Source organism: Clarias gariepinus, chromosome 15, assembly GCF_024256425.1.
Source record: "Clarias gariepinus isolate MV-2021 ecotype Netherlands chromosome 15, CGAR_prim_01v2, whole genome shotgun sequence".
Classification (NCBI taxonomy): domain Eukaryota; kingdom Metazoa; phylum Chordata; class Actinopteri; order Siluriformes; family Clariidae; genus Clarias; species Clarias gariepinus.
In genome coordinates this window covers 24,358,747-24,382,691 of record NC_071114.1, presented here as the reverse complement: position 1 = coordinate 24,382,691, position 23,945 = coordinate 24,358,747, and the positions used below count along the sequence as shown (strand labels likewise).

General features: G+C 40.9%; 1 protein-coding gene across 2 annotated transcripts in view; it reads left to right on the top strand.

Annotated features, from left to right (window-relative positions):
- The window catches only part of gli2b (GLI family zinc finger 2b), an 82,424-nt gene extending 64,395 nt beyond the window's left edge, over positions 1–18,029 (top strand). Inside the window, exons 7-14 of one of the 2 annotated variants that reach the window (XM_053512765.1) lie at positions 1,224–1,413; positions 3,024–3,134; positions 4,860–4,997; positions 8,877–9,026; positions 9,331–9,495; positions 11,323–11,607; positions 14,469–14,796; positions 14,888–18,029. In XM_053512765.1, coding sequence (XP_053368740.1) covers positions 1,224–1,413; positions 3,024–3,134; positions 4,860–4,997; positions 8,877–9,026; positions 9,331–9,495; positions 11,323–11,607; positions 14,469–14,796; positions 14,888–17,142 — 3,622 coding nt within the window. In that variant the 3' untranslated portion in view covers positions 17,143–18,029. Of the gene's footprint in view, positions 1–1,223; positions 1,414–3,020; positions 3,135–4,859; positions 4,998–8,876; positions 9,027–9,330; positions 9,496–11,322; positions 11,608–14,468; positions 14,797–14,887 lie in introns of both variants that reach the window. The other variant, XM_053512764.1, reaches the window with a different exon arrangement.
- Positions 18,030–23,945: the final 5,916 nt, after the last annotated feature.

Here is a 23,945-nt window from a genome sequence, read left to right as displayed (position 1 = left end):
GCACACGGCCTCATAAATCTCATCCTACGGTCTCATGCAAATTTAACCTAATAAGTCCAATTCAGGACAAATTCATCCACAAAAAGTCTCTTTTCTTTACTCGGTAAAGAACTACAGTTCCTGTAGTTATTTAATATGGTGAAGGTTGCAGATGTGACAGTGGTGATGGTTGCAGAACAACAAAATGGGTGTCTTTTTATATGAGGTCACATTAGGGGAAAAAATGAATTGGCTTGTTTAAGCCCTGGCCAATGCAAATATTGGAAAAGGACTAAAAGTAGATAATGTGTTTTTTCTTATATATAGTTTTCTTGTTAACATACATCTTAGAGACTCATCTAAATTGAAAAATATATATATATTTTGCTTAAGAAGAGTAAACCATAATGGGGTGTGCTGTCATAGGAAAATAATCGTTAAAAATTGTAAGACACACATTGACATTGGTTTGCTTGAACTTTGCTTGGTACGCATCAAGCAAGCGAACCGAGACCTCTTGAAAAGGTTTGTCTGGGTCCGCTTCTAAATGCACACTGTCTGGATAAAGACTTTTAGTTGCAAAAGAAAAAAATATTAGGCACACTAGTGATCATTTTATTCGTCATCTGGAGCCATAAGAACTGGCTACGACTAAATCTGGAAAATATCCAGAGGGAAAATTTATAAAAAATAAAAAAAAAGGGAGTTTTCAGCTGGTAATGATACCCGCGTGTATAATCCATATAACACCTGTTGTGTGTTTTAGTCCGATTTAAAAATGCCAGTGTAAATGCTGAGTGAACCAGGACTTTATACTAGAGAACCAAAACTAATGTATCATTTCACACCCCTCGATAACTTTCTCATAAACCCACAACCACATGTTTTATTCCTTGCATATCAGATTGTATTGATACTGATTGTACTGTTTGATTCACCCACAAATGCCACATTTAACCAGTAAGCAAGTGTTAAGTTTATTGTATTTAATCATGTTTTCTTTTCATTTTTTTAATTCACTGCATTTTATTCCGTGTTTGATTTTCCCTGGAATCTGGACTTTGCTTTCCTTCATATTATTTCTGCCGTCTGTGTCTGACGCTCGGTGTGTGCACATCTGCAGTGATTTATTGCTGATTATTCCCTTCGTGGCAGTAACATGAAATATAGCGTTTGTGTATCGCGATGCAGAGATGTGTGACCTGTGTGTTTTGTGTCTTTTTGTGTTAATCTCTCTCCTTCAGCCCTTCTTTTCCTTTCCATCACTCCATCAACCCGGTGGCGTATCAACAGCTGCTGTCCCAGCAGAGAGGCCTGAGCCCTTTCGGACACACGCCTCCCCTCATCCAGCCTTCTCACACCTTCTCGGCCCGACAACACACACTCGCCGGCTCGGGACTGAGTGCTAGCACACATAATGAAGCTGAGACTAAGGTACTGCGAATGTGCACATCAACACAATATGCCAAGACTAACCTGATTTATACACACACGCGCAAACACACACACACACACACACACCACTTTCTCTTGCTCACTCAAGAATTTGCTGTGGCAATAACATGTGCTCAATAACACTTTTAATAAAACAGCAAAAACATGTTAATAATATTGAACACACACACACACACACACACACACACTACTTTATCTCCTATACACAACCCCAGCGGACTTTAACACTCCAAGCTTTTTGTTCCTAGTGGTTTCTTCGGTCAAAGGTGTGCTCATAACATAACTTAAATCTGACCCTGAGAAGTTTTACAACAGAGGTCACAGAGGGAACAAGTAACATCTGTAACATCTGTAAGAGCATGTTTAGAGTGTGTACTTTAAATTCCCCCCCTATTCCCAGACCTCTGTAGTGGCTTTCATGTCGTTTGTTCCAAAACACTTATCATATCTGTGGGCTAAAATCCCCCTGCATGACTGAGTGAAAGTCTCTAATTCCTGTATACACCAACTCCCTCAGGCTGGAATACACACACACACACACACACACACACACACACACACACACACACAGACACACACACACACACACACACACTTTCGGAAGCAGACCTTTGTGTAAAGCCCAATTTTCTTAGTAATGTTACTGAAGTCACACACACACACACACACACACACCTGGTATGTTCAGGTATTATATGATGTTTTAACGCAGATTCTCACTTCCGTGGAAATCTACCATCTAACATGCATAACGTGTGGGTGTGTGTGTGTGTGTGGGTGGGGTGGGGTGGGGTGGGGGGGAAGTGGGGGTAGCGGGGGAGGGTATCAAACTAACCATCTCACTGCAGAGTGCGGTGTCCTTTTATAGTTATAAGAAAGATCAATCTTTTCCTGTGAAAATAAAAATAGGCCTAACGGGCAAGTCCCAGTTTGACAATATGGGCCACTTACTTACTCATCACACTAGATATACTGTAGATATGTAAAGTAAATGAATAAATAAAATAGTTCCACCTGCTGGCTGATACAGTGCTTACAGATCAATTTTCAGCTGTTTTTGATGATGTGTCACTTATTGAAATTAATTGGCTTTAGGTTCTTGTTTCAGCCAATTTGAAGTGTCAAAAGAGTCGGAACAGTTCAGTGTGTGTGTGTGTGTGTGTGTGTGTGATCCTTCACTCGGATAGAATGAAATAGGCTAATAACTATTTAAGTTTGAATATATAAGTCACAAAGTCTTTAATTTTATAAAACTTATCCTGGTAAATAATGAATTGTTTAATGTGGCAGTTTCATGAAAACGTAATTTGACGACTGAAAAAGGCTTAACCATATTCTGACCCTCATGACAAAGTCCAGACACTATAAATGTGCAAATTAAAAAGTCCTCTCGTTTTATTCCCCTGGTACAGGATTGCTGTTTGGCCTGGATTTGCATACTGGATCCTAATTGGCTGTTATATTTTATGACACAGTAAAAACTTGCCCTTTCCTGGAAGAATACTGCAGACCCTGACAATTTTCACCTCATTTATGACAATTGAGTTAACATGCAGTAATATACAGTTCTCTCCATCTCTCCCCAGCAGAACGCGAGCAGTGACTCGGCAGTCAGCAGCACTGTAAACCCGCTGCACACCAAAAGGTCAAAGGTTAAGACGGAGTTGGACAGCTCACGGCCTCTCTCACCCTGCTCACCGGTAAAAAAAAAAAAAAAAACTTTCCTTTTGGTTTTCTCTTACTGAGGATAATGATGGCTTGGGAAAACTGTTTACATGGAGATATACTGTAGCAAAGACCGGCACAACAAAGTCCAAGACCAAGACTAACTGAAATTGAGGCATTGCTTTAGTCTTTAGTCCAAATAAAAAAAAGATAAAATCTTTTTCCAATCCAAGTTTTTTTCTCCTTGGTTGTTTGGCTTCGTTCATGCATTGCACCAATGATTAGACTGTTTCCTATAAATAATTAGGAACAAGAGGAATAATTAGAGGGTGGCGTAGTGGTTAGCACTGCCGCCTTGCACCACCAGGGTTCAGGTTCGTTTCCCAGCTCAGGTCTGTGTGCATGGAGTTTGCATGTTCGTTCCGTGCACAAATTTTATTTTTGGAAAATCCTGGTGAACAACAAGACCATGTTTAGTTTAGTGAGACCAGCCAACGTACAAATGCAAACAATTTGAGGCAATACAGACCAGTGTATCCAAAAACACACCTGAATTTGAAAACTTTATTAACACATAACTCATCACTAGAGTTCTGAAATCGATTTACGCAGACTAACTTTTTACCACCGTGTCTGAAAAACTTGCTCCTTACCTGATGTGATTTCTGCCAGTTGATAGATGGGTACGGTGAGAACGTAATTAAAACTCTTTCCGCATCATTGGACAAAATAAATGTAGTTGGTTAGTTTATTTGTTTGTTTGTTTGTTTGTATTTAGGAAGACAAATGTATTTAGAGAAAGCTGTTTTTCATTTCTTTTTCTTGGCTGTAATAATGCAGTAAAAAAAAACTGTGATGTTCAGCTTCAGCAAAACTAAATACATATTAAGAAAAACTATTGCATTACATTATACCTACTGTAGATTTTTTTTTTTCCTACCATATTGTCGAATTTGTACTGTACTTTTTTCCATGGTTGATTTATTCGGTACGACTCTTCTTCGCATCTCCTATGTGTCCTGTTATCCAGGAAAAAATATATTGCGTGAGTATGTGTGTGTTTTTTTCTCACATGGTGATCAGCGAGAGGCCAGGGGACCCCAGGGAGTCTAGGTGCTCCCCTCGGCGTGAGAAAAACTCCTCCTGATAAGAGCTTTATGTCCGTTTGTTTTCTTGCTCTCTCCGTCCTGAGCTCCTGTGTAAACTGTGCCAGAGCACTTCATTTTAATGAAATATTGGCCAGCCGTTATTGTCATGTGAGCCTGTTTTCTGTTTCTCTCTCTCTCTCTCTCTCTCTCGACTCATCTTTTGACAAATTTGTGGCTGCTCTCGGCAGTGGAGGCAGGTTGGGGCTTGATGCATGGGGACCGAGGCGCCTGTAGTCGTCCTGGGGCCCGCAGAATTGATGAAGATAGCTCACGGGGCAGAGATAAACATGCTGCAGTCAGCATGTGTGTGTGTGTGTGTGTGTTATATTTGAGACCATATATACAGCTGCCGGGCCCACAGTTTGGGTTGCAGCGAACACACACATATTCCCACACATTCACTTTCCTGTTTGTTCTCTTCTTCTCATTACAAAGCCGCTGATTGTTAAATAAACGAGACTAAATGCAAGTGAAAAGTACCCTTTTTTCAATCCTTTCTAATTTAGTCAACGTGTAGGCGTCCGCCCCGGCCTGTATAAACAAACCGAAACGTCTGAAGTGTAGTGTGCTCTGTAGTGTGCATGTGTGTCTGAACGCCTGCGTTCCTTTCAGGATCCTTCACCACCGGTGGACCCGAAAGAGGACGTGGACAGAGACGAGGGAAAGCAGGAGCCGGAGGTGGCGTACGAGACGAACTGCCACTGGGAAGGCTGCAGCAAGGAGTACGACAGCCAAGAGCAGCTGGTCCATGTGAGTGTGTTAAGACCTGCTATGTTGTAGGTTTCAGCTCAGCAAACTAGTAAAGTGGCAGAAAGAGAAAGAAAGACACCGTATACACACATACATTATTTGAACGATTATGAGAAATGCAAGTAAATTGTGAATATATGAATATATAATATTAAGTATAGTGTGATTTATAATTTATAATATAGCAATAAATTAACTTATACATTACTGGGCAAAAGTCTTGAGCTATCTCTCATTTCTTTATAATTGTCTTTTAAAGTCCCAGAGTATACTGTTAGTATCTCATATATATCATATATACATATATATATATATATATATATATATATATATATATATATATATATACTTACATCATATATATATTTATACGTTTTAGTTTTATGAAATAGAATTATTTTGTATTACAAAGTAACTCAAATAAAATGATTCATTATCTTCCGAATCTCTGCTGAATGTGTGAGAAAACACACTAGCAGAATACTGTACATTTCAGAACTTCACTGCCGGTTGATTTATATTTATCATCTTAAGTTCATCTTTAAGTCTAAATGCTTCTGGCAGGATGAGTGACACAAGCTCATTTTGACCTCTGACCTTTTCACAGAGGACTTTTTCCCCACCTCTGACCTGTACAATCCCAGAGGAAATCCATAATGCCAGATGCTCGGTGCGGCCGCGGTTGCATTGTGTGATTTGAGTTGCTGCTGCACGCGATCTTAAACACAGACACTTTCGACAAATATTTCCCTTTATTTGATTTCTTAAATCACATATAAAATTATCAAACTTATTTTACTTATTTTGCATAATTCAAAGTGGCAGAGTTGCTTAGTGGTTAGCACCGTCGCCTAACATCGCGCAGGGTAGAGGTTCAATTCTAAAGTAGTGTAGTGTGAATGAGTGTGTGAGTGTGTGTGCCCTGCAATGGATTGGCATCATGTCCAGGGTGTACCCGCCTCGTGCCCCAAGTCTCCTGGGGTAGACTCCACCCTGCGACCCTGTATTTCTAGAAAGAAGTTAAACTATGATTTTAAGCTAAAAAAACAGCGAGGCCAGTCTAGTCTTAAAATTCATAGATAGACTGAACCATATTGGACCTGTTTTGGAAAAGTGAAATTATTGGCCTGTATCAAGCGAACATATTAAGCAGATAATTGTTAAACAGAGGCAAAAATATATGAAATTTATATGAAATTTGTGAAGCTAAGTCAGAAGAATGCTGACGTAATCATATATTTGTACCAGGATATAAGTCCAACTAAAACTAGCGATGATGTGCTGCTGGGCTGAGCTGCTCTGTCCCATAATGCACTGGTGCAACAGGGGGCAAGGCCACATTCCCCAGCATTCCAGGCAGGCAGTGAAGCAGAAACAGAGTGCTAGTGGACGGGGGAGATTAGACTGTGAGACACACACATGCAGAGACAGAGAGAGAGAGAGAGAGAGGGGTTAGAGAGAGAGAGATACACACTGGACTTCCCATTGTCTCTGCTCAATTCCAGCGCTTCGGCTGGATCTTTACCAGATTACACACTCCTGATCGTTTGTTTATACAAGCGATACCCTCTCTAATAACTGCTTATTATGGTCTTACAGAGAAACAAAGACTTCACTGTGTGTGTGTGTGTGTGTGTCTGTGTGTGTGTGTGCACGTGTGTGTAGCCCCAGCCTTGTTATCAGATGCCTGACATTAGCGTAACTCAGTGGGCAAGCTGAGCGGATGATGGAGTGTGCACAGATGTGGACTATAATAATGGTCATGTGGAGGAGTAGTGTGTGTATTTCTGTGTGTTTGCGTGCTGGAGTGTGTGTGTGAGAGAGACAGAGAGAGAGAGAGGGGAAATATGTGTATCTGTGTGCAAGCAGTGGGAATGGAAAAAAAACAAGAGTGCCTCAGTGTGTGTGTGTGTGTGTGTGTGTGTGTGTGTGTGTTTGACAGACGAAGGGTCCATGTGTAGGGGATAAAGAATTACCCCTGGCTGCTGTAGTGTGCAAGTGTGGAGGTGTTCAAGACTCAGTGCTGGCAGCTGTGTGTGTGTGTGTGTGTGTGTGTGTGTGTGTGTGTGTGTGTGTGTGTGTGTGTGTGTGTGTGTGTGTGCGTGCATGCACGGTTGTCTGTGCTCACACACACACACATGCGTTGTGTGATCATTAGCAACAGTTTTTCAGCCATACTTACCTAACAGTACCCAGTTTCTTTACCCGAGTGAAAGTGCAGTTACTCATCTGAATAAATTCTCTGCTGAAAGATAAAATGTGATTTGAAGAAAGATCTACAAAAACACATTAGACTCGTATTGTACGCTGCTTTTACTGCCTCATTCAGCGAGAAAGTTAAGACTAACTCGCAACAGATTTATTAATTTTTATTATTTATACATAGTGGCAGATAGATGACTGTATATCCATAATAAATTTTTATTATGGTATGTACTTTAGTGATAAACCATATTGAACGGCATGGAGGCATAGTGGTTAGCACTGTTGCTTTGCACCTCCAGGGTCCGGGTTCGATTCCTGACTCGGTGTCTGTGTGGATGGAGTTTGCATGTCCTCCCTGTGCTTGCTGGGTTTTCTCCAGCGACCCTGGTTTCCTCCTATAGTCCAGAGACATGCAGATTTAGACAATTGGCGTTCCCAAATTGCCCGAAGTGTGTGAATGTGCAGGTGAATGTTGACCGTAGGTCCTACCACAGTTGTAAAAATGGGAATAAATACAATGGTCACCACTGGCCTCGACGGTCCCTAGTTGGAGTACAAAGGGTCCAAGATGGACGGATGGATATACCATATTATTACGGTACTTTAGACATTACCATAATAGCATAGACTTTATAGCATACCAGGGTAGGTACTGTGGCACTTCAGTGGGTAGCATATCAGTATGGTACATGGTACTATGGTACGTACCACCATGCATTTCCATGGTACAATGGTTGTACTATGGCTTGTGCGCTATCAAAGTTCAGCAAGTACCTAATATGTTATGTTTGTACATACTGTACTATATTATGTGTTAGTACGTACTATTGCTATGGTACGATACAGGCAGTACTATATTAGATACCTGCTGATCTGAATTGGTATCATATGTGGTCTATAGTATCATACTACAGTATAGGGTAGAAGTACTGTATGTACCATACTATAGTACAGGTCCTGTTGTACCAGAGTACATACCATGGTAGAACCCTGTACAATAGTGTGGTAGGTGTATTATATCAGGAAAGAAGTACCAAATCAGATGGAGCACATGTTAACTTCGGTTCGTTCTGCTAGCTAGTGACCTAACTAGCGTATAGGAATTCTTTAACAAATTTAGAAAAGAAAAAGGTTAGACTTGTCTAACCTAAGGCATTTTTCCCTAAATAAAGCTCATCTTAGATTTATAGGCGGTTTAAGGAAAACCTTAATTATTACTTTCATGAATCCAGGAGGATTTGCTCGTCAAAACAAAGTGTACTATAATACACTTGCACCCAAAACCTCGTCACATTCTCTCGTTCGTGGCTGTCAGCGTAAAAAAAAAAAAGAAGCACACACTTGATGGATGTTTTTGCTCTTAATTTGGCAGATAAGCAAATGTGTTCCTAAGGAGCTGCAATTGCATTCGTCTCTCAAGCTCTCATTTGCACACCATATCCGCGGCGGTCCCCAGACGCTGACGCCGTTAGCGTCGTCTTTTAACGTGACATGTAAAAACAGCGAGGCCAATTAAAGATTAAACACAACACTGACATTACAAAGGAAGGCCAACCCCCGAGACGCCCGAAGAGACCCAGTGAAGGAAAATGTCTTCGTTCGGTTAGCTGTGTGGTTAGCTAGGCTGTAGGCTGCAAATTAAATCTCTATGTGTTGCTCTGTGTGTGTGTGCAGCACATCAATAACGAGCACATCCATGGAGAGAAGAAGGAGTTTGTGTGTCGTTGGGAGGAGTGCTCCAGAGAGCAGAAGCCCTTCAAGGCCCAGTACATGCTGGTGGTGCACATGCGCAGACACACTGGGGAGAAGCCACACAAGTGCACTGTGAGTGAAAGTATCTGGCCACACACACACACACACACACGCACAAGCACACGCACACGCTCAAGCACACAACATGGAGATCTGGTTCTCTGATGTTTTGTATCCTCAAGACATGCAACACTCACACTACACACACGAATATGTCCACACACATACATCATACACTCACCGAAGTATAAGATAATACACTTCTCCTTTCTCCTTTAAGCGTTTTTCAAAATAATACTGTCAGAGGAATATGATTGTGGTTATTGATTTTGGATTGTGTGCTATGTGTGTGTGTGTGTGTGTGTGTGTTTTGCAGTTTGAAGGCTGCTCGAAGGCATATTCACGTTTGGAGAACCTGAAAACACACCTTCGCTCACACACTGGGGAGAAACCATACGTGTGTGAACACGAAGGCTGCAACAAGGCCTTTTCCAATGCCTCCGACCGGGCCAAGCATCAGAACCGCACACATTCCAATGAGGTACACATTTGAGTATGCATGCACCCAAACTGTGGAAGGAGGCAGATCTTGTACACACACACACCTTAGAAACTCGGATATCACTTTTTAGCTGGTGTAGTTTCTGAAACAGTCTTCTTTAACATTGGCGCAGGTTTCCACAAATGTACACCCTGAACTCTCAGGCTAATGGTACGTTATTGCAGCGGGTAGTGTTGCTGTACTGCCTGATGGCTCCAGGACTCACATGTTCAGGATCCTAATCTCACCCAAATGTCTATCCCGATTATGAATGTTGCTTGGTGGATCTTCCCATAAATTCCCCTTAGATGTAAAACTGTATATGGTGCTCTGAAATAGATTAACATCGCATCCAGAGTGAATTCTCATCTCATATGTAGTGTTCCTGAGAGCCACCATTGCCCTGACCAGGATAAAGCCCTTATAGGAAGTAGATGCTCAAACATACTTTTGTTATCTTTAGTTCCTTTCAGTTGGCATCGAGGTCTGTTCCTGCTTACAGACAAGTAGTATATTGTTGCTGGAACTGAACCAATGCTGCCCACTATTGTGCCGCGTGGATGTGTTGCCAGCACCTTATAGAGGGGAAAGCGCTAGTAGCGAACAGCAAGGAACATTAAGTGTGTGTTGTTTCATACTTCTGCTACTCATCAAGCTTTAGCAAATCCTTTTCCCAGTGCCAGTAATAAACAACCAACTGGCTAACTCTATGTAAATATACCATTTGCATCATACAGTTCCAAATTAAGGCCAGAATTAGATTTGTTCACGTACTCCCTCATCATGCTTAGTGCTTGCTGCTCTATGCCCAACCATGTCCCGTTAACGAGCTCTGCATGCAAGTGTATGTGCAAATAATGAGGTGTGGAACTAATGAGCATGACAGCCCACAATGCATTAGTAAGAATCCCTCGCATCCCCTGCAGAGAGACCACCTGCAGATCGCAAATTCAAAATGAAACCCTGTGCCATTTCAGCCCTCAGCATATCCATCATGACCTGAAGAGTGAGAAAACAAGATAGAGGGAGGACCAGAGATGCGTTTATTACAACTTTGTCAGCAACAGTCAGGAATCAGGGACACTTAGCTTTGGCTAAGTCAACATGGCGGTGCCTTACACAAATCATTTTTTTTCTGAGTATTCAAGCAGCTAATTTAAGTGAAGGTAATCTTTAAACTAATGAGTCACATGCTTCATTGCACTAGATATACCTTAATCACCAACAATCTCAGCTATTGTATTCCCAGCTTTATTCTTCTTTTGAACTTTTCTCGGCAAATGTAATTAGAGATTGGAGAGTACTGTATATGACAGGATAAGATAAGTCCTCAATTTTAGACTTTCCTTACATTTTTGCAAATATAATAGTAAACTGCAAGCAGATAAAATCTAATGCTGTGTGTGGGGAGCTAAAGAAATATCAGCTTGAGGATGTATTGGGTCTTTTGAGTCTGTTCCTCTTTAAATGCAGCACTGGGGTTAGGGACTGGTACTGTCATGCCCAGGGACCCAACAGGGGGGTGGCCTACGAGCAGTAGGGCTCGATCATCCAACTCTTCGAGCAGTAATCCAGAGCCCCACTGCCTGGGCCTGAGCCACCACTGCCCATTTATGTGCATTATTAAAAACACTATATAAATAAAATTTAACTGAATTAAACGTACATGCACTATAAATCTGATCTGATTAACCACTCAAACCAACTTATTTGAGCTATTACATCATTACCTAGTTTTGATAGGAATAAAAACAAATCTTGATTAAAATGCTGCTTGTTGCATTTTGGCTTTGTTGGTTGGATGCTGAGCTCTATCTTTCTTTCCAGAAACCGTATGTTTGTAAGATCCCGGGTTGCACCAAGCGCTACACGGACCCAAGCTCTCTCCGCAAACATGTCAAAACAGTGCACGGACCAGAGGCACACGTCACCAAGAAACAACGTGGTGACCTGGTGCCCCGACCTCAGCCCCCACCACGAGAGAACGGAGAGAATGAAGGTGGAACCAAACAATCTGGCCGGGGAGGCCAAGACAAGTTTGAGGCCAACAGCACCACTAGAGGCGTAGACGACTACCTGCAGGTCAAGTCGATAAAAACAGAGAACTCTGTGGTACGTTTCCTTCTATTCTACTCCAATAAGATAAATAGATCACTTTTTATCCTAGAGTGAAATTTACATGATACTTCCTTAAACAGATGTCAATACATCACCATCCCTTTTAGACTTTTAGTCTGCTCTAACTAATTGGGTAATTTAGTATGAAGAATTCTGCACTAAAAGTATTCTTGTCTATTATCCAGACTGAAACATACTAACAAAAGCATGTCCACTGCTATAGACTAACCAATCAATTTCTTTCTAATCTGCCATCTCTCTCTTTCTGCTTATGAAATGCACTCTTTTTCCTCTTTCTGCTTTTTCACTTTTCCTATGGACAGGCATTACTGAGGTGAGCTCTAACTTTTGATCCCTTTTCATACTTAGATGATAATGCATGTCCAAAACAAAATTCTGTAAAAAAAACAATAAATATATATATATATATATATATATATATATATATATATATATATATATATGCTTATAACTTTACTAACTGTTCATTCTTTTTGATGGATTGGAAATTTGGTTGATTTTTTTTTTTTTTATGTTAATAATCATGTATTTTAAGTAAAATAAAAAAAAAATGCTCTTATTGGAAGAAATAAAAGGGATAGTAATGGGAATGGAGTATTGGGCCCATAAATATTTATATCATAATCAAATGACGGCAACAATTAACACTGTGACAGTAGATTTTTTTTTGGTCCTAAACATGTTCAATATTTAGCCCTTAACTATACGTAGTCACATTTAAAAAGAATAAAGTGTAATATTTAAATATTTTAATTTTATTTGATCTATTTTAAATGCATTTTTTTACCTACCAAACATACAGTAGATTGCTAATAAAAATAAACCATATTGCAATTATTACTCAAACATGTTTATGCAATAGAAGCATATTATTTTTTATGTATCGTTTATTGAAAGAAGTGGCACCCATTTTGTGCAGTATTCCTTTGTAGGTTTAAACCACAACATATCTTTGATTTCCCAAGAACCCTCATGGCCCCCATATCTTCCCCCCTCTTCACAGAGATCTAACTCACAAGGGGATAAAAGCATAGACAGGGTAAATATTCAAACAGTTATGCTGCTTCTGCATGAGAAACAAATAGCGCCAGTGATCACACTGTGATCAAGAATGACTTGGCAGTTCCCAAAGGTTCAGAATACATCTACGTCATTCAGAGTGTGTGGTGAGATGACACAGATGTGGAGAGGCAACGTACTTTATTTATGTTGGGAGTGGTTGCCTTTGTGAATATGGTCCAGGCTGTATGCATAATGCACAAGGACACTGCCAAAAGAAAATTGTAATTTGTCAGACACTTAACCTCAGCTTTTTAAAACAATCACATTGGGGAGCAAAAGTGGTAGACGGTAACATGAGGAATGTGGAAGGTTTTGGCATTCTCACATAGGACACACAGTTCATTCTCACATATGACATATAAAACAGTCAGGATTAAAAGAGAAATAAAAATATTCCACGCTTACCCGAATTCACTAATCTAATTTAATTAGAAATTTGTAAAAATTTGAATAGACAAGAAAACCGTCTGCCTAAACCTGAGTAAACCGGTTACTGAAGATTATATAGTCATGTGTAAAAGGTTGTATGCCGCTCTATGTGTTTTTGAATAAAAACATCATAAAAATTATCAGATCATAGTTGGTCTCAGTATTAGGCAAATACAACCTTAGATGAACATCAACATAAAACCTTTATCACAGCGCCATTATTCATTTAACAAAAATGAAGCCAAAAAGAAAAAACATCCCCCCTTTACTGCTTTCACAGGATTTAAGAGGCTAAGTTGCAGCCAGGTGCTGCTAATCATCACCCCTTGATTAACTGATCATCAGCAGGTGTGCAGACCTCTATAAAAGCAAAAAAAAATTGCTGGTCTGTAGGATTCAAGTGTGTGTTAAAACAATGACAAGAGGGAAAGACAAGCAATGGTCTTGGAGAAGCAATTGTTGTGGCACATCATGTGGAAAAAGTTATGAAATCAATTACAAACTATTTAAAGTTCAAAATTCTACAGTGAGAATTATTATTCAATGGAAAGCATTAAAGACATTTGCCAATTGTCCCAGGATTAGACTTCACAGCACATTTATGCCAGACGTGCAATGCTAAGAGCTACTTCTCAGGCATTATAGGCCTCACTAAGCATGTTACAAGTCCATGGTTTGAAATTTGAATAAACTACAAGAATTCTAAACGGTATCTTATTTCAGCAGAAACACCTCATACCTACTGTCAAACACGGCGATGGAGAGTTGATGCTTTGGGCTTGCTTTACAGCCACACGACCTGGGCACCTTATAGTCATTGAGTCAACCATAAACTCCTCTGTATATCAGAGTATTCTACAGACAAATGTGAGGCCATCTGTCCGACAGCTAAAGTTGAGTCGAAAACCCGGATCATGCGACAGGACAATGATCCGAAGGACATAATTTAATCTACATCAGAACGACTGAAGAATAAAAGAATCAAAATTTTGGAATGTTCTAGTCAAAGGTCACACCTCAGCCCAATTGAAATGCTGTGGATGGACCTTAAGAGAATTGTGCATAAGCGAATGGCCGAAAATCTAAATGGACTGAGGCAATGTTGGACAAAGCAATGTCCCAACATTCCTCCACAAAGATGTGAGAAAATGATAAAGTCATACATTAAACCATTACTTCAAGTTATTGCTGTTTAAGATGGATCTACAAACCACTGAATCATAGGGGGAGAGGGGCAACTAACTTTTATTTATGACTATAAATTAATTAATGAGATTGTGTTAAATCAAAAGACAATGAAATGACACTTATCTACTTGTGCTACTCTCATCTTTCTCTCTTAGATGTATCAGTCCAGCCCTGGTGGTCAGTCATCATGTAGCAGCCAGCCGTCACCGCTTGGCAGTGCCACCCACCATGACGGTGGAATAGAGTTGTCGGGTCCTGGCGGGGGCAGCATGGGAGATCTGAGCATGCTGGATGATGTGCCCCTGGTGGACTCAACAGTCTCCTCGGGCACACTGGGCCTTCACCTGCACAGGAGCGCCAGCCCTGCTCGCAGGCTAAATCACCTGAAGCAAGAGAAGCTGAAGACAATGAGGGAGTCGTGCTCCTGGGCAAATGCAGTTCCACAAGCTCTTGACACCAAGCTACCACCAATTCCTAACAATGGTAAGACTGCAAAATTTTTGCACTTAGCAGGAGTTTACTTCAAATATCATTGTTATTAAAGCATTTTTCTATCTGTTTCCTTTTGTCACAGGTTCCATACTGGAGAGCTCTGGACGTGCCGGGAATGTTCCTGTACCCATCACCGGCCTTCGTCTGAGTGACATTTGCCCTGGTGAGACGACAGTTTTGTGCCAGCCAGTGGAACGTCGAGACAGCCTGGCGAGCACAGTGAGTTCAGCTTATACGCTGAGCCGCCGCTCCTCTGGAATCTCTCCCTGCTATTCCAGCCGCCGCTCCAGCCAGGCCTCGCAGGCTGGCGCCCGCCTGAACAATGTCAGCTCGGCTGACTCATATGACCCCATCTCTACAGACCTGTCACGCCGCTCTAGTGAGGCCAGCCAGTGTGGAGGCCTGGCGGGATTGCTTAGCCTCACCCCTGCCCAGCACTACCGACTCAAAGCCAAATATGCCGCAGCAACAGGAGGTGCTCCACCCACTCCTTTGCCTAACATGGATCGCATGAGCTTGAGGACACGAATAGCTCTGCTGGGAGATCCACATGAAACGACTATGCACCCACTTGGCCTCCCCACAGTGCCCAGGAGATGCAGTGACACAGGGTATCCCACTACTAGCATGATGCCCCATGAGGTACCAGGCAATATACCACGGCGGGCCAGTGATCCAGTTAGACGGGTGGCCATTGATCAGCCTCGTTTCCAGCAGGGGCAGCGTTACAACAGCATGGGCAATGTAAACCATAATCCACTTCAACATTTTGCCTCTACTAGTCGCCACTTGTCAGTGCAGAGCTATGTCCGCTCTGATGGTAATCTACATCGCTTTCAGTACCCTCCCCGGCCTCCCAGCATCTCTGAAAATTCTGCAATGGAGACAAGTGACATGGATGGTCCAGTCAATGGTGTTGTTGATGACTTGATGTTGGCTGAGGATATGGTTCAGTACCTCAATTCTAATGGAGATTCTTCACAACACAATGGGTCGGTGTACCGCCATCAGCAAGCACAGGGCTTCCAGGGGAATGGTGCCCCTCCATCTCAACCATGTTACTACCAGAGGCGCATGGCTGTGGTAGATGGCACTGCAAACAGCATGACGCAGCAGATATCAGCTTCTTGCCAGACTAGTCCAGCGCAACATTTGTCTCCCAGTGCCAACAAGAGCCACATGCCTGTGCAGTGGAATGAGGTCAGCTCAGGGACAGTGGAGGTATCTGTAAGCCAAATCAAGCAACAGCAACCTTTGGATTGGGGAAATATAACTGATCTCCAGCAAAAACAGAACATTGGCTCTATCCAGAACCTTAAATCCAACCACCTAGTTAGACCCATGAGTCAGAACCTTGCTCATGCCGCTCAACAGAGTTCTATGCAGCGGAATGAGGTTATGGCCCAACGGATGAACTGTAGCCAAACTCTTAGGCAGCAAGGCCACAAGAACCACCAGGATGAGCATATTCACAATCAGCATAGCTACCACCAAGGAAATGACATAAACAGAAGCACGAGCCAGCATGCCTCTTGCAGTAATATTACAGGAGGCAATGTAGGTTTGACAAGCCCATCTAAGAAAACAATGCAGCCAATGCACATGCAGCATAACAGGGTAAGAACTAAGCCAGTGGTCAGTCAAAGCCATGTAAACTTTGAGAATAATCAAGGAAATTATTCCCATATGAGCAGTGATCAGCATAACTATGATACTCTTTCCCAGAATCCTATCCTGAACGGAAACCATGCTCTACTGCAGCCAAGGCCGCCCACAGAACCCAAACACTCTGCCAGGCAGCACTCAGGGCCAAATGCAACAACAGCACAGCAACCTGGTTATCCACAATCCCACTTTAGCCCAGGATATGACACCTCCGAAGCTAGCCCCAAAAAGCCTGCCAGTGTGGGTGACACAGGCACCAGTGCCATGTTCTACACAGGACAGATCCACATGTTTGACTCCAGCAGTCTGAATATGCATGGGACCACAGAAGCAGTGGACTGCGGTACAGAAAACATAGCAGTGGCTGCTGTCAGCTCCCCAGGAACCAATCAAGTCTCAAGCACGGTGGACTCTTCCAGTGGAGTAGAGCAGACCCAGATTGACTTTGATGCCATACTGGATGATGGGGACCACTCCAGTCTTTTGTCAGGAACGATTAGTCCAAGCATCCTGCGAAGCCTGTCTCAAAACTCCTCCCGCCTCACTACACCCCGGAACTCTGTGACATTGCCTCCAGTACCTGCAGGAATCGGCAACATGGCTATTGGAGATATGACCTCCATGTTGACTGCGCTAGCAGAAGAGAGTAAGTTTCTTAACATGATGTCTTAAAAGGTCCAAAAGGAAGTAGAACTAGTGACTGGTTGGTGACCTGTTGGCTTATCTGAATAAAGAATTAAGACTGTCTTAGCATTTGTTTTTTTTATACATGTCTGTATTATCTGTATTATCCTGTATAGCATTAGAAAAAATACTTAGTAGTTTCCCCTTTGCTAAAAACAAAGCCATATTTTGCCTTAGACCAATATATGTACTGTATATAAATACAGAAAATTTGATACACTTCAGTCCAGTATTTTTATATTCTCTTTTATGGCGGTGAATTGAGAGTAGCAACAAGTGCCTTGCTATGCAAATGCATATGCAGGAAAAAAATAATAAAAAAAACATCTTGCAGAATTACATTTGATTGTCTTGAACATACAAAGAAAGTTTGTACATTATGTAAATCACAAAGGTTTGACTTCATCTATGTGTCCATGAGACAAAAAATAAACTGAATGGTAGTAAAAAAATATATAATAATAGTGTAAAATGCAAAACACTTTTTACCTGTGCGACAAGGTCTTTCTTCAAATGGCAAAGAATAATGCTCCATAGAACTGAAATTATGCTATATTTTTAAAACAGTAAAGTTTTTGTGTGTGTGTGTCTGTTTGTTTTTGAGTATCATTGGCCAAGTCTTTATTCTCATTTCAAATAACAACACTGACATAACATACAGCACCCAAAGGAAGAAGAAACCTCTTACTCAGTCTTATGTTGTATTTAGATTTATTCAACCATATCATGCAAACCAGTCTGTTTGGACTTTGGACTCTGACCCTGATGTGGCATTTAAATGTTTCTCCTTTTTTTGTATGTGAACTTGTGTATGGAGATGGATCTGTAGATATCTTTTTGTACATTTTTATGAAATACAGTATTGTTTTTTTCTACTCTGGTGTTGTTTGAAGAGTTTTTGTTTTTGTTTCTGGGTGAAAGTTCTGTAATAACCCTAATGCCTGCTTTATGTCTGCATGTCTGCTTTATCTCAGTGAAGCTGGACGACAGTTCTCCAGTTGACTAGTTTGCATCTACACGAGCCTTTTTATAGTAAAAGTGTATATATGAAGTATATAGAGTAGAAGTATATACATTTCTAGTCCAAATTTGGACCTTTTAACAATAAACTATTATGGGAATTTAAATAATAATCAAGATATAAAATAACACATATAGAATTGTGATGGGAATGGGAAGTTTTAAATGAAAACCAAGTTAGGTTTTACTTTAACAGTATTTCTGATAAAGAATTGCTAGCTTCAGTGTGGCCCTTCACCCAATAAACCAATGTGGCAGAGGTTCTCCTATGTACTTGAATGTATACAGTGAAATACAAGAAAGTTTGATATTTTGTTTGTCCAGAATAATAGAACACAGTTGTGCGAGTAAAACTACCTTTATTTTTCTATTAATCATCTGCTACACTAACACATTTACCCCAGTGTTTCATTAATGCTTGGATACCATCACTGTGCATAAAGTCAATCTGTCAGTTGGTTTTACACCTTCATTCACGAGAAGTCCCAGTTTGAGTTAAACACCCCTCGTACATTTACAGCATTTGGTAGACGCCCTTATCCAGAGTGACTTACATTTTTTCTCATTATACATCTGAGCAGTTAAGGTTCCTTGCTCAAGGGCTCAAAAAGGGCAACTTGGTCATTGTGGGGTTTGAACCTGGTACCTTCCGAACTGTAGTCAGTACAGTGGAACCTTGGATTACGAGCATAATTCTTTCTGGAAGCGGGCTCGTATTTCAAAACACTTGTAAACCATAAGTTTCCCATAAGAAATAATAAAAACTTTAATTATTCGTTCCACAGCCCCCAAAAATAAATACATAAAAATAATTAATACAAACTGACAGATAAGTGTTTCCGTTTGTGCGCGCAGGTGCTGTGTGTGTGAAGCTAAAGTAAGGAGCCCCTTCCTTCTCCCCCTTCTAGTATTACACAGTTACCCTTCCTCCACTCTTTTCGCACACACAACGGAAACACTGTTTTATCGGAAAAAATAAACAAAAAATCTCTCCAATGACACTTGATTGAGCGACACACTAACAAAATCACTGCTGTAAAGTAAAAATAAAACAAATTAACCTGCACTTTAATCATGACAGAGCAGTGTTTCTGTGAAGAGCAGAGAGAAAGACTGTGTCGTTCATGAACGATTCGTTCTTTTTGAACAAATCATTAACGTGACTCAGAAAAACCTTAGTAGGTTATGTACAGGAAACAGAATTGAGCGATTCTTTCTCAATGACTCTTCTACTCTGTGTCGTTCGTTCTTTTGTCACGAGCAGGCTGATACGGAGAGAGAAAATGGTTCTTTAACCTCTCTATAAGACTTGCTTTTGCTTTACACACATGCATACAAACACAAAATAAAAGGTTTTACACACACACGTGGTCACAGTGTTATAGTAATCGGATGTTGGTTATACCAGTAAGAGACGCGCACTAAGGGGAGGCGATTACCCACAATTCCGCAGCACAAGAGAGAGAACCGTTGGCTCAGTTGTGATCACGTGACGTTCAGCGTCAAAACAAAAAGTGCATGCGTGATACATGATACTAGGTACTCGTAAACCAAGACTTGTTCGTTTTCCAAGTCGAAATTTATTATATAAAATCTTTGCTTATATTGCGGAACACTCGCAAACTGCGTTACTCGCAATCACTCGCAAGAGGTTTCACTGTACCAATTAAAAGTTTGGATGCACCTTGTAGTACAAAATAGCTAAGCAAAATAATAAAATATATAAAATAGTAAAATTAAATAATGAAAAACAACAGTTCATCAGAACTTTTAGACACGACAGTCAATCCAACTGGAAAATTATAAAAGCTTACCAAACGCTATTATGAAACTTATTCTCATGAGGACCTCTCAGGAAAGGAAGACCAAGACAACTAAGATTTTCTGCTACAAAAAAGTTCATTTAGAATTACTCAGATTAAAGTGTACATGAATCCTTTACAGAGCTCAAATAGGAAACACATCTCAACATCATCTGTTCAGCAATTATATAGTTCTACAAATTAAGAAAAGTCACTAAATTAGAAGGAGTGTTTACACTTTTGACTGGTAAAGTAAACCTGACAGTGTTTTATTTCGCTTTTTCTCAACTGTGTTACCATTTATAGCCACTTGCATATTTGCATCCCCCTTTCAATCATTTTTTAAGCCGCTGGTACCATCTCAGAGTTACACTCTCATTGCATTTTTCACACACACATAAATGAATACAAAGAGAGAGAGAGAGAGAGAGGGATGGAAAGCAGGCAATTGCATGCTGAGCAGCATGCTAAAGTTAGCCTCCATGTTTTCCAAAATGAGCAGTGGCAGACAGGCCCAAGAGAGGCGGCTGCTGAAAGCACATTAAACACACACTTGAAGGAGGAAGAGGTCCAGGGATGAGGCGTTTGGAGTGAGCTGCAGGAACAAATGGCTTTATTCTGACAGAGAATTCAGCCGAGGCCTCGTTTGATCTGGGGTTGATGATAGCTGAAATTTCTTATTCTCTCTGAGAAACAGTGGATAGGAAAAATAGCCTGAGGATGAAATAAAAAAAAAAAAAAGAAACGAGGAAAAAAATCTTAACAAGTCCTCATCTCAGAGATTAGACTGAAAGCGGAGTTGATAAGAAATGTCCAGCATTTTGATAAGAGAGGTGCCGAAGAAGAGTGAACACATTCACCTTTACCACCTGACCTACTTGTCATGAGATCATGAGACGCTTTTGTGGAGTAAGGGTCTTTTTAATTAATAAATGATAGTTTATGATGATTAGGTTAAAATTTACTGGTTAGTTCATCTATATGCCTAGGGATGCTAGGAGGGAGGGAGGACAGGAGGCATAGGCAAATCACTGACACGTGAAGTGAATAACACTGATTATCTCATTACATTGACATCTGTCAAGGAGTGGGATATATTAGGCAGCAAGTGAGCAGTCAGTTCTTAAGGTTTATGTGTTGGAAGCAGAAAAGAGGGAAAGCATAAGGATCAAAGCAACTTGACAAGGGCAAAATTGGGATGGCTAGACGGCTGGCTCAAGGCATCTCTAAAACAGAGTGTTCCCAGGATGCAATGGTTAGTACCTACCAAAAGTGGTCCAAGGAATAACAACTGACAATCAAGTGACAGGATCATATTCATCCCAGGTTTATAGATGTGCATGAGGGGTGAAGGCTAACTTCTATGTTCTGGTCACACAGAAAAGCGTCCGTAGTACAGATTGCTTAAAAAGTTAATGCTTGCTACGATAGAAAGGTTTCAACACACGGTGCACTGCAACTTGCTGTGTACTGTATGAAGATGCTTAGTGACAACCAGGTCAAAATACCCATGCCTACACATGTCCTCCAGCAAAAGTGTCTTTTACATCATGTGGCAAGTGCATGTTTGTAACTTAACTGGGGAAGAGGTAGAGCCATGATGCAGTTTGGGGAAAAGGCAAGGTACAGTAGTGAAGGAAGTGTGATGGTTTGTAAATTGTTCTAGTGGAAAACCCTAAGTCCTGGAATTCACGTAGATGCTACTTTGCCATGTAACACCTACCTTAAGATTGCTACAAACCAAGTACCTACCTTCATGGCAACATTATTCCCATAATGGCAGTGGCCTCTTTCAGTAGAATGATGTGCCCTGACACACTTCAACAATTATTCAGGAATTGGTGTAGGGATTGTCTTTAAGGTGTTGACTTGATCTTCACATTCCCCAATCACACCTGATCAAGCTTCCATGGGATGTGCTGGACACCTCACAACTTTGAACTTCAAGGATCTGCTGCTAGGATCTTGGTGTCAGAAACTACAGCACCACTTCAGAGGACTTGTGGAGTCCATGCCTCAGTGGGTTAAAAGGAGACCTACACAATATATAGGTGCAATTATGATAATGTTTTTCTTCTGTTAGCTAGACAGCAAATTTTACATTTGTTGTTATACTGTAAAAAAAGCAACAAAAAAAAGTAAATACAGTATATACAACTTATCTTCCTTAATACTGCTACTTTGTTTTCTATTTTGTAAATTTTGCTTGCTTTGGTACGGTACACTGCCTTGTTAACTCGACATCAATTGCTCTCAGCACTGGGTTGAAATGACTGTTTCCCAGATAAATAGGCATAAATATATGTTTGATACGGTATATTGGTACCTGTACAGTATAATATGCTTTACACTTTAAGCTGAGAACCACCGCGTCCTTGTGCAAAACTAAAGAAGCTAACCTTGATGCCAAATAACTTTTGACTGACTGAATAAATTTATGGAAAGGAAAATACTATAAAGGAAAAAACTATATTTTTTCCTTTGTACTACTGAAGTGTGAAGCAATTTCTGTGAAATTGTGAGATACACCACAGATCTTTTCAGCATGATGCAATGTAAAGTCTCTACAAGAAATAATTCTTAAATAATTAACCAATATGTAGGACATGATTTTTCAGTGACGTATCTTTTAAAGGTTAAAAGGCATACCAGATCATACTACTATTACGCATAATAAACATACTATTACATGATACTTAAATATATATATATATATATATATTGTGAATTTTCAAAATTTTACCTTTCCATGTGTTCTTCACATGATGCAACACCTCATTCTCGAAGCAGTTAAAAACCAAACTCGGAAGTAACTTTATATGGGACATGAGGGCTCTGTGTTTAGCGAGTGAGTGAAAGGGCTCGGCTGTACAGACCTGAGAGAGGTACAGACAGATAGAGACAGATGGAGGAGGCGATAGAGAAAAAGAGAGACTTGTGGGAGTTGATAATAGTGTGTGTTGAGAGCGGGGGGCTCGGGAGAGCGCTGGGCTAACGATGCTATAATGTAGTGCTGCTGTCCACATGAACAGCGCTGTGACTGATTGGGTGAGCAATGAGAGTAGGCCATGGAGCCACACACACATGCCTCCCAATCCATCAGTTAAGCATGTGGGGAGCCCCTCCCGGCATACAGCCAGCCTACAGACGGCTAATTAACACACACTAGACTGAGACAGGTTCACCCTCTGTTTGCACACACTTACATTCCATAGAAATGTTAGCACTCCATGCTGATGTGTAACTTTTATGTAACAGGGGTATCAATCAACTCTAAATAAACCCAGTCCCAAAGGGGAAAGCTTATTATTCTTTCACTTTTTGTATTCTTTTTTTACCTTTTACTTTTTTCTTCTTATTTAATTGATAGTTCCCGTATAAATGAATCAATCAGTCACAACATTGCAACAGCATTATGCCCAATATTGTTTAAGTTTTCCTTTTGCCACCTGGGCAGCTCCATTCTATCGGGACATGACTACACAAACCCTCTGGGGGTTTACTGCAGCGTCTGACAGTAGGACATTGGAAATGGATCCTTTGGGTGCGGTGGGTTGTTGGGTGGTGTTTGTCCGATGCATCCTAGGGTGTTCAGTCAGACTGGGATCTAGGAAGTTTGAAAGCTGGGCAGCATTAACTTTTTTCAGCAACTTGTGATGCATTGGATTTTCAGGTATGGGTGAGCCTTGGGTGCCCATGACCCTGTCACCTGTCAATGGTACATAAATGCTAATAAACTTTTAAATCCATAAAATGTTATTTGATTAGCCATAACACCTACTGCCTTATACTGTATTGGTCCCTCTTGTACCACCAAAACAGCACTGACCCATCAAGGAATAGACTTCACAAGACCTTTGAAAGTGTGCTGTGATATCTGGTACAAAGACATTAGCAGCACAATGTAGGACCTGGATCAGAATAGTTTATCCAGCACATTCTACTGTTACTTGATCTGAGGGTCTGAGA